Raw genomic sequence first — 16,070 nt, 5'->3', positions numbered from 1 at the left:
GAAATGCATCGTACAAGATTGACCAATTATTCCGAAATGAGTCGAAAATGCAACGTCACGTTGTGGCTACTATGATGTTAAAATCTCTAGTCATTCTTAGGCGCAACGGAACGGCACAGGTATAGGATGATTTGAGACTTAGAAGAAATGAACTCTATCAAATAACATACTGTCCCCGGAATAATGTACGAGATTTTCGTAAATTTTTCAATTTGCTGTAAAATGTGTGTTACGAGCTGCATATAATAGATACAGCGGGCAAATGATTCTCCCGATAACCAGTAATTTATTTCTCCGGTTATAAATTTCGAAGTTCATACCCAATGCAATCAATTTTTCCATGAATGGACTACTCTCAGTAGAGTAGTTACACTATTGGTCGTAATTTATAGTGGCCGCAGCATGCATCTACTCCAGCTTGAACATAACTTTATCTTATAGTAGCAGGTCGAACGTAACTTTACGTTAGCGAAGCAGGTAGCTCTACGGCAATTTATTAAATGTATAATTCCGAATCGAGGCGATATTTCATTTGCGGCGTTTCTAACGTTTCTATGTCGGCTACATGAGCACCGTTGTCCGTCAGCTTACAATATTATAAATTAAGAAGCAATTGCAATATACAGTTGATTGGTGGGTGAGGCGAGACTCCTTCGTCTTGGAAATGCAGCAACAATATATCTCCCCATAATTATGAATAATGACTATAGCGACCGTTTCCCTCTGTCCGCTTCTAGTTAATGAATACTCGTTTTGTGCTTCGTTTTGGAAGCGCCGAGTCTTCGCTTTTATTACTTTTGAATTAATTGCGCTTCATAACCTTGATTTGGCCGTCTGTCCAAGTGATGCTTGGGGGATTTTTTTATCACGCGATGAATGCTGCTGACTGGTATTTAGTCATTGTCGCCGACAAAACTGTACGATTTTATTATTAACGAGCGACAAGCGTGGATCTCTGTTAATTGAGTCACTGTAAATTTTTCTGTTTTTCGGTCAAATTCAAGTCAGATTTTTTACTAATACCACTTAAAATAAAACCCCGCTTTTGGTTGTTACTAGAGTATATTTCTTTCCTTGGTATCATTACAAATTAAGCTCCTTCGACGTTGTGCGATTATTTTTCTTCGAGATGATTTTCCTGCATTTCTTGTCGTAAGCGAGTGTTGTGGCGCAAGGATTACGTTATCTTAAATAATGAAGTTTTCTCTTAAAGCTCCTTAGCGAAAAATCTTCGGGCTGGCGATGCTGAGTAAGCGTTACCGTCCGAACCCCTTTTCTATCTGGAGGTCTGAGCGATCTTGCCACTTCGTGGTTCGTCGATAAACCGATTCAGCAAAAACTTGTCTTTTCAAGTGAAAACTTTCACACAAATACCATGAAGAATACGTAATTACCAACGAATCAGGATTGAAAGGCGTTTGTTAATTCGTAATTCGTTATCTGTAAAAATCCCATCTTTGTTTTCGAGCAACTTTTACGGCTCGTCAATATGAATAGGAGCGTCGTAAAAGATGAGGTTGCTGATAATTTTGAGGTTCGAATGCCGACGGCGCTGCAGAGACAAAGCAGACTCTTTATAGGTCTAATAAAGTAGATACGGCCACGTTGGTGGATGCGTGACTGCTTTTGTTGCAACCATGGTTCGTTCGGCCATTCTCTAGATCAATATGACCGAAGAGCGGACTTCCGTTGCTCGCTATTCACCGGAAATTTAACTTTCAGCAACCGTAGGCAAATCATTGATATTTATTGACATAATCGAGGAATTGCTTCGGAATTAATGACCACTTTGGGCCCGGCGCATTCACCAAATTTAGACGTAATGAATAAACTTTTGTTTAGAATTTCCACTTAAACGTGTAAAGTTCGCACGAACAATCCATTCTAGTGAATCTCAAATTTAATCACGTTTATTGACGCGTGATCAACAATTATCTTAAAATCTCACCCCAGAGAATTACTTCATCGAGCAGAGAAACTTTAACACGCGCTCAAAGTTTTCGAAATAAAAATGTCAGTTTGTTTGAGTCATGGAGAAAACGGGTTCCTTCAGGAATAATACACTTTAAGGTTTTCCAATAGTACGACAAATGAAAATATGATGGGACGGAGAACACTAACAAATAAATAGACGGGGGAAAACAAACAGAAAACTCGCCAAGCGTACAACCGATCTCTTTTGAAAGCTGGCTTTTTCGAATTTTAATCAAATATGTATTACCGTCATTCTATTTCATTATCTATACAAAAAGCGGAATTTTAAACTTTTATCACGAACGGAACTAAAAAAAGAAAAAGTACCTAAAATCCGAATAAATTGAATTTCCTTTTTCGTCTGTCCTTTGTACTGAAAATAATTGGTACATATTGACATTATCAAGGAGTCACTTCTGAATTAATGGCAACTTTGATCCCGGCGCATTCACCAAATTTATTATGAATAAGCTGTCTGTTTCTAATTCCGTCCGTAATTGTATTTTATTTTTGGAAGAAATTGAATGAAACGTTTCCAGCAACGGGAGAATCTTTAATTTAATCACATTTATTGACGCGTGATCACCATTCGATACCTAAAAAAACATTCACAGAGAAATTACGTTATACAACGAGACAGGTTTAATAATATTGGAGCTAAATATGTCAGTTCCGATTTGATGAATAAAACTCAGTAATTACGGGAAGATTATTCACAGTTCCGGTGTTATTAGATATACCGTCTTTGATGTTCGAAAATGATTTCACGAATATTTCTTTCAATTTTCCGAATTCACCAAAGATGCGGGAAATGTAATTAGCGATTTATTAGAAAGCGGCTAAGGAAAGGAGGTTTGCAAGAATAAAGGGATTATACGTAGATGAGTGATTAAAACCGGCGAAATGCTGATAAAAGAACCTGTCATCTTCCTGTGATGAAGGAAGTCTGCCTTTGAGCTTTTTTTTAACGGCTCAAATATTTTAATGAGCATTACCTTCGAAGTTATTTTCAGAGAGCGCCGTTTCTTTCCGAGTTTTTTGTTGAACAACACTCGCACCGTTGCCCATGAAAAGAATTCGACGAATTTAATTACACCAAATATTTCAAGCATTCTACCAAAGTTTCAGTATGTCATCTAACGTTTTCTTTTTTCGTTCGTTTCAGAATCTTGAAGACAAAGAACGTAAACATTCGACGCACAAAGAACAGTTGAATCGAGAACACAGATTTCTTAGGCGACGACTCGAACAGCTTTCGCAAAGTTATGCGTTGTCTAAAAGACGCTCCTTGTCGGAGTGCTCATCATCAACGGTTTCCAGCAACCACTCCACGGCGTCACTTTCGTCGGCGCCATCACCTATTTCCGAATCGGGTAAGTAATTTTTTTCTTTCTTGTCGCGACAGATCCAATACAAGAACTAATCCATCAAATGTTAAGCGGGGGAATTAAGACTAGTCATAAAAAAGTTGTATTTATGACACTTTCACTAAAGGATAAAAATAGCACGTTGTAGTTGATTATTGCAAAACGTGTTTGATTCGTTGGAAAAACTAAGAACGTGCTATTGATAGCGCAATCAATAAGTTGGCATTTCGTCGCCATTACACCCCGACCTGGAAGAAGCTATCAGCTTTGTAATTACAGTTCCAATTAAAGCCACGCACGAGCACTTATGCATTGAAGGATAATTAAAAACGGCATAAGCTGTAAATTTTACACAAGTTATCGTTATCCCACTATTTTCTTGTGCAATTATTTACACCGTGATTTATCTATCCTTTGATACGTTGCCGCTGTACATATATTAGACATTTGACGTGCAATTACAAAATTATTGAAGCTAATATTATGAATGCCAATCAATAACACGAACGCCATCATCGTAATTAATATTGAAACCGTGATACCTAGATTTTCATGACGTATTTTTAAACCTTATGGTGCGTGTCTTCCACGTATGATGGAAAAATGCGCTTTCCCTATTGATAAGTCGCAGCGCTCCTTCTCCCCGAGATAAATTGCACTCTACTGCTACGCACACATCAATCATCGCAGGGCTTCGACCCAAAGGACGCGGTTCATTTTACAGCTTCACAACGCGAATTTGCATCCACCAATCCCCATCGTTCGGAATTAAATTCGATGCTTATAATCCCAAGACCTGATTTCCCTATTCGAACTGTATTTTCTTCCTTATTTGTTACCTGTGCGCGTTTATTTATGCCTACGGCTGGATGCATTCACATTCATTTCAAAAAACCAAACTCGTGTGAAAATGGAATGGATTGGCGGCTGGTTTATTTGGAATGTGAAAGGTTTGATGACAAAAAAATAACAAATACCATTGCAGCGCAAAATCCAGATATTAACTGGATGTGTGAGGGAGGCGTACGGATTTTGTAAATAATTACTGTGCATCAATCATTTCGGGCCGCAAAACGATAAATGATACTGATAAAATAACAATAACGGCGCCTACGTCATTTTTTCGTTATTGTAATTAAGTAAAAGTACAGAAACATTTTCAAATCGATTATTTAAGTGCAGCTTTGGAATGGAAATGTGCAGGGGATTGTAGTTACATACAATTTGTTGTTCGATTTCAGTCAAACTGAAAAACAATTTAGTGGAACAAAATAAATATTTACGGATTCCCATATTTATAGACTTTGGATTTTCCGATTTACAAAGGGGAAATTGTAAAAAAATGTATGAATGGAAAGGGGTGAGTTGGTGGATATCACTTTTTAATACTGCTCATGATCACAATCTATCGTGACGTAAAATGAAAGTTATAATCAAATTTCAGTGCCACTGAACATTTTTTAACTAAAATATTTTTTCTTCGTGTTGCTCATCCAATGCGAAATCGGATAATTGCAACTGTGAAACGTGATGATGAATGTATCTAATTACTTAATCGGCATGAGAAGATTAGATCATTTGCCCAAAGCCAGATTTATGAAACTTTAGCATTTGGTTTTCTAATGAATCAATCTCTTAAATCTTTATTATCCTACCTAACATGTTGTTGACCCGTTTGTCGGTTTTGCGGAGAGTTGTACAATTTCATAGGAATTCATAACAGTAATAATCATGTTTAAACCCAAATGTTGTGGACATCAACGTTTAGTGTTCCATTTGAATCTGAAAATGGATATAACAGTTTTACTGGAATGAAATTACAAAAGTTGAAACGTCTGTAGTTTGTAGTGTTTGATATTTCATTTTCTCCCAAGGTAATTTAAATTTGAAGTGGAAGCAGCATATTGAATGTCTGTCGTCATCGCGCAGTGAAGAAAAAGAGGTGATTTAGCAAGTTAACTTTTTGAAGAAGCATTTGGTGCAGAGTGCACGAAAACCGTTTTTAAATAAGTCCCCGGAAGTCGAGTAGATTCGTCATCAGTATGGAAAAAGTTTTATCTCAACATTTTCATTTTAGGTCCACCGAGCGGCAGTAACTCTAAATTATGATTTTTTTATCCGATCTATGAACGGCTAAAAGTTCGCATCTCTTTATCGCTCTCGTCTTCCCTTGTCAATTACAGGACTACGCTTGTGTCGTAATCCTTCAGATATTGGGAGCGGAAGGAAGACGTTCGTTCATATCCTGGTCCAGTATTTCGCCATCGGGGCGTTTCCCAGAACGAACGCGGGGCGGTAGCGGTGGCGGCGGCGGTGGACGGACGGGTGGACAAATATTTGCCGGTAGTTAGCGCCGTGTTTGCCTCTCACACATGACGAAGCCGCCTTTGATAACGCGAAGTGGAGAAGAGGCATCGATCCGGGACCGCTGACGAACCAGGAAAGAACCGATCGCGCTGCTAACTGCAAATTTATGAGACGCGCTATAAAAGCAACCGACTCATCCTTTCCTCAATAAGTTTTCTTTGATCTTCTTATTCATTCGGCTAGCCATTTTTAACGCTTCTCTTTTGGTGTAGGCTGAACCTATGCTCCGGGTTTATTGCTTTCCGCCGGCATCGAATCAATCCTCCTGTTAATAATAACCGTTCAAAAATGCCACGGCTTGAAAAGATATGCGAGCTGCATCCTCCCACGAATTTATGCCTTCATGCTCCATTTGTGCAAGTTGGGTATTTATTACAGGCTGTGTTAACGCGATTTCTCGCCAAAAATGTGTTTTTACGTCATTATTTCAAATTTATGGAATAAATCCGATGCAAATAGATTCGTTTGCATCAAAGATCCATCACATTATGCCGAACTCTGTCATAAATCTGCAAATAATCAACACGAGTTTTGATGTTGATGCCGTCGAGTTTTCGACGTGAATGGGGAAAATGATAGGCAAATACGCGACGTAGCGTTGCAGAAGTTTTGCTATTTGAGTCATGTACTCGTTCAAAAACTGTATTTCACGTTACGAGTCGTAAATTCTGTTATCATTCCCGATATAAGAAACGTAATGTACACACACCCCAGATGCATTTGATTAAAATAATAACGAGCTACAGCGCGATATTTGAATTAAGATTAAAAGCTTTCCGTAATGTTACTTATTCAGGAGATTTACTACTCTCACTAGGGTCATGTTCTTCAACATTTTCTTGCTGATTTACTGCGCACCGAATTAATTCGATTAGAGCTCTAGCAACAACACGAATTCACTTCCGTCAGCGTTAATATTAATTTGTTTCGCAACACAGAATTGGGAAAAATATTAAAAGGAAAGTGTGAATCTTTCTGATTATAATCTCCACTCTCTAATGTTTGGTGGATAATTTACATTCACATTAACACGCAAAGAAAACATACCATCGAACCGAAATAAAAAGAGATTGATTTGTTGCTGTTATTATTGGGGAAAACTTGAATGGAACTGACGCGTAATTAAATTGTGGCATTTGTGTTACTAGAGCACGAACTGCTGCTGGTTTTTAGGGGAAGTTCATTCCTGATCACCCCGACGGCAACGGCGAAATAATTGCGCTCGAAAAAAACGTACAACTTTTGGAATATGTAGTAGAAATACTTGTATAATTAGAGGAAAATCTGTACAATGTTGAAACATCGCGAGCTGCCTAATAGTACAAGAATTTTGCGTACGCTAATGTTAATTAAAATCTCCTAAAATTCCTGCAGGCTCTCCGCAAAAAGATCATATTTATTTTTGGAATATCTTGAATATTTAAACTACCTTTTCCTTGCTGTAACTTCCGCTTTGATCTTCCGATTTTCTTATTTAACTTCCTTTCGACGTTTTTTTCAGTCATAAAAAATTCGTTAACTGTCCCTTTTCACCACTTTCAAACCAACCATAATCTGGGTTTCAGGCGTTGTGAATTTCAGCAAATTTGTCCAATTTCCAAGGATTTTCACCATTCGTTGTTATATCTCAAGATAATCACCCGTGTGAGCTCTGCCCGATTTTTCTATTTTAATCGAGATAAAAGTAGGAATACTTTCTGATTCTGGGTTTGGTGAACGCAATTTAACACAATGATGTTATAATCCTCCACTAAAAAGGGTAAAATGAACCCGACTGAACGTTTTCCCTGCAAGAAGGATTGTTGGGCTAAGATGAATCTCGGATAAAGGGCGTTCAAGCTAACCTGTCGGTTCCTCTAGGGAAATCCTCAGCTGAGATCTGTATGCGATTGCAGTTGGTGTTCTCCTAAACTTTTTTCACGAAATATTAGGTTGCCCTTCCAACATCATGGACGCATCGAGTTGTTTATCTTATTTTATTTTAACACGAAATTCCAATATCCGTCTCGGAAAACATTATCTTTTTTTACTGGGAAACTTTTCCGTAATGTTGATGTTTCGATCGTAAACTTTAGCCCAGACATGTGTCTAGCAGTTATGGAAAATGCTCAGAAGTGCAGTAAAAAAAAGTTTGTGATAGTTTTCTTAAGACGTCCGAGTTTTTTGTGAAGGAAATATCCTTGATTCTGAACAATTCCTGTCGTGTTCGTTGATGGAAACGAACAGGACACAAGTCCGGCAAGATTTGAATCTGAGCCAGCTCCACAATAATGCACCCAATCACAAGCTGGAATGAAGTGACCATTCTTCGGGTTCTCGCTCCGAGGCCGTTTTTCAAATAGGATTTCGGCGATATTAAAAAAGGAAGAAAAAGCCAATCTCAGGAAATTAGATGGAAGGGAATTCAGGACGCAGAAAGCTATTGTTATTTTGCATGGAAACTGTCGGCAAACCGCATTTTAATTAGAATATAATGCTTATGTTAAGCCGCATTAGCAGATGCATGCATGCAGTGAATGTCAATGACGCTCCAGTAAAGTGCTTCTTATGTAACCCAATTGGTGCATTTATTTAGGCATGTGACGTCACTAATGACAATGAATCGAAATGTGCGTGCTTCTATATGAGGCAGGTACTCATCATGTTTATGGCCTCTAATTCCACACTCTATTGGAATACTAAAATGTGATGGATGTTTTGTTGTGTTATTATAGTTATTAAATCAGAAGAAAAGGGGTTTATTGAGACAATCTCCATAAAAGAAGTCTTTTCACATGGTGAACCTAATTCGGCCTAATGTCATTTAGTCACGAAAAGAGCCTCCAGGACAATGATAAAAAAATCTACGGGAATTATATTTTGATGATTTTTCTTAAAACGTACGTCCACCTCCAACAAGTGGAATCCGCTCTTCTGATTGTTTTTCACATTTAGTAGAGCCTAAGAATTAGGCACTCACGTGAGCACCGCCCTCTCACTTTTCAAGTTAATGGTTGGACCGTCCTAGAAACAAATCCGTTGATTTAATGCAACCTAGATGTACCTACATTTATAGGGGTATCCAACCTGCCGCGTTTATATCAACGCTCGTTTTCCAGATAAATGTAATTGTAAGTGACCCAGCGGCCCCATATAGATGGTGCGTGTCCAGCACGGACGTTCCGTATATCTGCTCGAAAATCTGACCACGTTTAGTTCCGATCCTTTTATTCTTAGGTCGTTATTTGCTTAATTGCTTCGTACTAGAGAACCGCTTATGGCTTTTTGTTTGATACCCGAAACCGCACGAGGGATTACTGCCTGAATTCGCTTATACATTAAGATAATTGCGAAATGGACACAATTCACTCTGTGTGATAATTAAATTTCTTGTTTTGCGAATATAATCACGAAGATAAGTATTTTTAGCAGGGGACTGGCTTGGATACGGTACTATAAGGATTAGCCGCTGTTCTAATGGCTCTTATTAGCATATTTTCGTGTTGGAGATGAAATCACATTGCGCACACCTTGTACCATAACAATTCAGAGCGTTCTTGTGGACGTTATCGAAATTTACGATTACTAAGGTGAAGCCGATGCTGGAGGTATAATAAAGCGACGAAAAGGATAAGCAAGATCGGCAACTTTTAACCAAACTTTATTAAATTGAACTCCTTTACATAGAAGAGTGAATATTTTCCACTCCTGCACATACGCAACCCGCAACGTTGACATATTTGCATAATAATTTCTCCGGTGGAACTTATTTTATGTGTGTAATTCCAACAACTTGAGGCTCTCAAGTAAAGTCCCCGTGCTGAAAACCTCTAAACTAAATTATTTTGCAACATCCCATCCGCTTTTCAAACTTTTTAAAGTTTGTCACTATCCAACTTAATAAACTTAGATTCATGAAAGATCTTCTTGAGCCGTCCTGTTATCAACTTACTTAAATACAGCTATAGAAAGTTTAAAGTAATTATTCGCATTCTGTATAAAATATACACGAGTAAGAACTTCAAAGTTACAGAAAATACATTACATTTCCTTAAAAGCACTATTAAATTAGACGCGACGTCTATGCGACTGTCAGATACGTTTCCATTGCATTTGCCAGGTAATTTCTTTCAGGCAAATTCGTTTCTCTCGAAATATTAAATTCTCCTTTCGTTTATTATGCTTGCTTCTTTTTAATACCATCAAATCGTGGCCGTATAACGTTATTAAGCAGCGTCGACTCGTCAAATTAAATATTCGGGTAACAAATTTCGACATGTTAACCTGTCGAGGTCGAGAAAATTCGACGCTTTTCTTTCTACCGAGCGTTTTATTTAATTAAACCGGGAGCTTACGTGGAACCGCTTTAGCACTTCCATATATCCTTTTTAAGGTGTAATAAATTACAATGGGGTACATTCTTTTGTACTTTAGGGACAATATTAGGCGCTACGAGTTCAGATCTTGGAGGCACTTTATTATTTTTAATATAAAGTGTTCACCGCAAAATGTTCGCGTAATTAAACAGCGGGGGCCGTAATAATAATAAACCTCGGCCACTTTGCAAATAAATTGTTTCCGAACTAACTGCAAATGTTCTAGACACACAGAAGCGAGTTTCTCCAACGATCCTCCTGATGTTCGTTGAGGTCAAACTGTTGTAATAAATTAAAATTTTCAGAATACAGTTAGTAGGTAAAGAAATGAAATTGAGTTTTCAAGAGATCGAGTAGCGGCGGTTACTATAATAAATTAAATATTAATAAATAAATAAAATAAATAAATTCCAAAAATGTGTATAAATTAAATAATTTATACAAAATTCCAACAATTTGTAGACAAAACTGTTTTTGTTGTTATCGAAGTAGTCATATTCGATAACACTGTGTAACAAAATTTATCAAAATTCATATTTATCTGATTTTTTTTGTTAATATAGTTGCAATTTGGCTTTTTTTAAAGAATACATATAAATACCATTTGTCCCCAAGAAAAATTATAAAATCATTTGTTTCCCGCTTTGGAAAATTAACAATTATATTCATAAAATAAAACAAAAGTAAAAAACCAATAAACTGAAAATAAAATGCGGTTTTATGTTAAAAATTCAAAATACAATTTTTGTTCTTTTTCTTATTGTTAGCAAATGGAAAATAACAGCAACCCAAAATAGCAGTTAGTGAAATGATCTTGAAGTTCTCCAGATAATGGGATTTGTAAATGTTATAGCCGATTTGGAGATTTTAATGCCGAAATAAACTATACGCTTCCCAAAATTTCGCCACGGAAATTATTTTGAGTTTCACTTATTTAATTGTTATATAACATCTACCAACGAGATAAATAGATCCACAAATAATTTACATTATCATCTTATGCCCGCTTTTTAAAAAATTCGCAGTGAGGAAAACGGCGAAAACAGAAATTTTTGAAAATATTTTTTTTCTTTTAATATAACGATATTTCGACAAAATCAATAATGACATGTTAAAAAGTACGTCAGTCTCTAACAATAAATATGAAAAAAATTACATTTTTATTTTTGTTGTTACATAGTGAATTTAAAATGATTTTCACTAATACAGAGTGGCCAAAAAAATTAAATATGTAATTATATTTCTTAACATACTACGAAATTTTTAACTCAACTTGAAATGGAGGTTTCAAATAATTTATATAAATTGCCGAGCTTGATCTCACTGAAGATTTACAAACGTTACCTCGAAATTACCCCCAAAAATACGCTCGTTACAGATATTTCACTACTTTGATTGGCTTAATATCAAAGCTGCAAATTTCACGTTTCAATTTAGGTCTCCCATGAAAAAAGTACATGTGGAACATGCCGTATATAAATTTATCCACTGTTCTTTGTTTGTACGCTTCGCTAACTGTAGGGGTGTCCCACAATAAATTAGTAAGGACCCTTCTAGGTGGAATGTGTGAAGTTGGTCGCCTTGTACATGGTAAACTTTTCCAGATTAAAATTTTATTAACTGCCCCTGCCTAAAACCAACGGTATTTTCTCGTAATCCTAACTCAAATCCATGTAAATGTTATGAAGGCTTCTAGGAGTTGGAAAAAGTCACGCAAAGGAAGGAAGATTAATTGCGTTATCAGCTTTAATTATCATATTTATTTATTAGAACAGAGATTTCGCTTCAAAAATCTAAACTGAGACTTTTATTTCAAAACCATAACTAAAAAGCGGAAATTCGACTGGACTCTAGAAAATTGTGGATAGGCGTATTCCAGATCGCGACCTGTTTCACCGCAGTCCGCAAGTTACCTGAAACGCAAGACACGGATAATTACCTGCAAGTTCTCTGCAAGAAATCCTAATAAATTCATGAAGCAGCAATAGTTGGAATTTTTGTTCAGTTACAGCATAATTAATGAATGGTAACAACAAAAATATGCAAAATTAGTTAGTTTCAACGTTTCACATCAGTGCCTCTAAAAACACAGGTATTAAAGTTTCTTTGATGTTTAGCTTCAAACATGAAATTGAAATGTTGTAAATTTTGATGCAACTGCAGCCTTACACAGGTGGTTGCACAACATTTAAGCCGTAACTTATTTACCAGTTTCAACATAATGAGATTTATTTAAAGTACGATTCCCGCATCTGGTGAATTGCGTTTACCATGTAAATGTATCTGAGTGTGGCATACTAATGCGAGTGAGATTCTAAACTGGAAACAACGGTTAACTGCAGCATCAATAAATAGTTTTGTCAACCTTAACGACCATCGCCATTAGAGAATTAATTCAGGAGCGGTTACCAAACATTATTGTCTGTTAAACAACAATATAAATGCAAGTGGATGGAACATTTTATTGAAAGTTATTAGGGTCATTTTCCTAAATTAGGTGCTACCACAGTCGATTTTAATTCGCTTGAAATTGATATTAACGTTCAATTTAAAACAAGCGAAAAACGGGGATTTTTTCTTGAAAATTACACAACCGTCAGACATTCATAATTTATGTTCAGTGAACAGAAATATACCGGTCGATCGACGATGCCACGGAAAGCTGACAGCATTATTGAGCCGTGTTGGTTGAGCGCCAAAGCTCTGCTGTATGTAGATAGGAAATGACCAAACGTAATAAGCTCACATCGCGGTTACAGCGCGCATGATTTGCTGGATTTCGCAGATGCATACATCGATAAATTCCTCTTCGCCAATTTACCTTATCAGTGGCCATGCAGCGTGCACTCACATTATTTGCAATGAGATATTATATGTCATCCAGATTTAAGTAGCCCTTGTAGTTATGGTTCCAACTTCAGTCTAATCCCACAAACTACTATTATCAAAAATGCTTGCATTCTTCGCCAAAAAGAGAATGTCATAAAGTTTCTCCATCCAACGGATGTTGCTTGTAGTCTTCGGACAAGTGTTGTGTTCTTGATGCTTTACAGTTTCTGTACCTTGTCTGGGACAAGACAACAAACGTGCAATTACGACGGGTATTAATAAATATTCCGATATATTCCCAACAGACACCGGTTCAATGCAAGCGTCAACAAATTAAAAGCAACTTTGTCGAAGGTGCGTTTGATTATGAGTATTGTACGTTTTTTTTCTTTCAGACGAAGTGGACGTCATCGGCTACACGAGCACCCAGAGTGACACCGACGACCACTCCAGCGTGCAGTCGACGTCCAGCGACAGCGGGGTGGCCATGTCGACAAGCCGCCTTACGTTATCGGAGATGGACGTTATGGACGTGCTGTAGACCGATAGACGGACGTGCCCGGGCTGCAGACGCGCCTCCAGCCAGTACTATTTAGCCTTGATGGCACCCGCGCGACGTGTTTGCCCTAGTCAACGAACACATCTCTGTCTGTCTATCTGTGCGCCACCTCCAAATTATCATCGTATTCACAATATAAATTATTATTTATGTACATTGTAAATATTTTAAATCTAAATCAGAGTATGAATAGTGTTATTATTATCGAGGCGACCTGACTGCCTGCGGGCCGCGTGCGCGTTTTCTTATACCCCGTTGACATTAAAACGACCCCCTTTCTCATTTTTTCAGCCCCACTGATCTTATTTGCTTTACGATTAACACCGTGGAAAAATCGAGTCGAGATTCGAGAAGTAACGTTTCGATGGCGGTTTTTTTTTTCTGTTAGTCACCGCCTTATTTGGAAGATGTCGGACCTTTCTCGATCTCAAAATCCTAAATAGAAACACCGTTGAATGAAGGCACATACCGCAGTTTATTTAACACAATGCTCTCTTTGTAAAGTCTTAAGTTTCGCATTGATGTTATTTTCAAAATTTGATCTGTTATGTTGTGTGTATATATTTTCGTGTTGTGCTTGATGGACTGCTTATGAACGCTGCTTCCTTTTGATTAGTTTCATTAAAAATGCAGTCAATATTGGTAAAAATTTGTGTTTGACAAAGGCCTACCTTCGGTGGAAAGTGGATTAGCGTTTGTGTGCAGAAAACTTCGTTTGACGGTGAGTGTATTTGGATGTCAGTAAATGAAGAAACGTCTTAAAATCGCGTTAGTTCAGTGGGTTCGGCCAGTTTGGGGCCCCGGAAAAGTCTGCAGCGCTCGCGTGCCCATGAGAGTGCTCTAAGAGCACAAAAAATCAACTCCAATGGGAGTAAAAACATTAATTATAATTTGTAAAAAGAACAAAATACTGTACAGTGTGTTTAAGAAAAAGAGAAACGGCGTGGGCGGCGGGCCACCCCTGCGTCAGATCTCGGGCCCGTCGTCGCTCCAACATCTGAAAGCATTCAAAGAGTACAAATTCTTTATACGCCTCCGCCCTTACGGAAGGGGGCTTTATATTTTATAAGCCGTGGACAGGTCGCGGTCGCGGCCGCGACTCGTCTTCGCAAGAACTGAGCCTCTTTTGATTAGGCGTGAATGTGCATTGCGTGTTTGAGAGATTGACAGGTGATTGCACGGTGTTGTTATTATGTAAGCGACGAGGTGCAAGCGGCGCGGGGCAAAGCCCCCAGAGGGTCCTCCATGACTATATTCACTTATTTTTGTAAAGTTCTCGAGTTTGAGGTAGTCTGTCCGTACTGTGCGCCCGGCGACCGCGGCGCCATCTCGTCGTACATTTTCTATAAATGTCCGCTTCTCTTAGCCAACAGTTTGCAAATCTATAGGATTCTTTCAATGTCTGTTTACTTATACATCAAAATGCTTTTTTGCAAAACATAATAAATATGAATGTATATTACTGATCACTTGTGTTATCTGACTGACGTGGTGGCAGCAATATGAATTGATACAGTGTTGAATATTGCCACATCCAAGTCGATACTTGAATGTCTATACGTGTCTCTTAGATAAGTTAGGGTGTAGGTAATTCCCACCTTCAAGACATCTTGCTGCTTTATGTTTAGGACAGTCGCTTCCCTCCTTACGGTGATGCTTCGACGCCCTCTCGAATGGCCTCTCTCTCTTATATGTACCTGCCGGCACAAATATACGATAATTCATTATTTAAGTACTAACGTGTGTTTTCTTATTACCATGCACAACTTTCACACAACCATTCCATTTTGTGCCCCATCACATTCGAGAGGAACGTCGAAGATTCATCACCGAAAACCTAGTTATTAGATCAGCACTCCTGTCACCTGCATCAACTCTTCATTGGTTGTATGAGATAATTAATTGTACATAAATACTTGTAACTATTCATATTGCATTGTTCTTATGTTTTATCATTATTTTTCAATTCTATACAAATAAAAATTTGTGTACTATTATTAGTTACTTAATTATTTCAAAATTTAGGTGTATCTAATAAATATACATACATTATAAAATATGTTAACATTACAAAGGAAAAAAAACTCGTCCAATGTTTATAATTCCGTTAAAAGTTTTGTCATCAAATTGTAAATTTTAATGCAATATTAGGTATTACTAAATATAAAATTAATTTAATTATATTTACGACTTTTCTTCAAAGAAAACCGACAGAAACTGAAAAAATTATCACAAATCATGTAACATTGGCGATAAACACAACAAAAAAAGTTAGGGGCTGAAAAAATCTCTGAAACCCATTGCACTTCAGACCACTTTACATCTCCTTAACTTTTTTAGTATGTTTATTAAACCCACATCGTTGCGTCACACACATCCACCTACTAAATCAATATTTTATTTCTTTCTTTCAAATATTAAAGAAAACCTGGCTCCCACGCTAATATGGTGTAATGGAAAAGGAAAAATAATAAATAAGTGTGTTTTTCTCCAGGGATTTCTCCTAATACTTTACGTAATACAAGAAAGCGAAAGTTGGGTTGCAATGAAGCCACAAAAGACAGAAATTATATAAAAGAAAAATGTCGTTCAAAGTGAAACAAACAGAATTGAAGAGTA

At 37.3% G+C, this 16,070-nt stretch overlaps 1 protein-coding gene across 1 annotated transcript in view; it reads left to right on the top strand.

The window, feature by feature from the left end:
• The window catches only part of LOC148172924 (max dimerization protein 4-like), a 123,794-nt gene extending 108,346 nt beyond the window's left edge, over nucleotides 1–15,448 (top strand). The window contains exons 5-6 of the mRNA XM_088038170.1: nucleotides 3,140–3,347; nucleotides 13,288–15,448. Coding sequence (XP_087894296.1) covers nucleotides 3,140–3,347; nucleotides 13,288–13,433 — 354 coding nt within the window. The 3' untranslated portion in view covers nucleotides 13,434–15,448. The remainder of the gene's footprint in view (nucleotides 1–3,139; nucleotides 3,348–13,287) is intronic.
• Nucleotides 15,449–16,070: the final 622 nt, after the last annotated feature.

This window comes from Gnatocerus cornutus, chromosome 6, assembly GCF_029298725.1.
Source record: "Gnatocerus cornutus isolate USDA-ARS CGAHR chromosome 6, icGnaCorn1.1, whole genome shotgun sequence".
In the NCBI taxonomy this organism is placed as follows: domain Eukaryota; kingdom Metazoa; phylum Arthropoda; class Insecta; order Coleoptera; family Tenebrionidae; genus Gnatocerus; species Gnatocerus cornutus.
The sequence above is the reverse complement of the archived record's forward strand: the minus strand, read 5'-3'. Positions and strand labels throughout refer to the sequence as shown.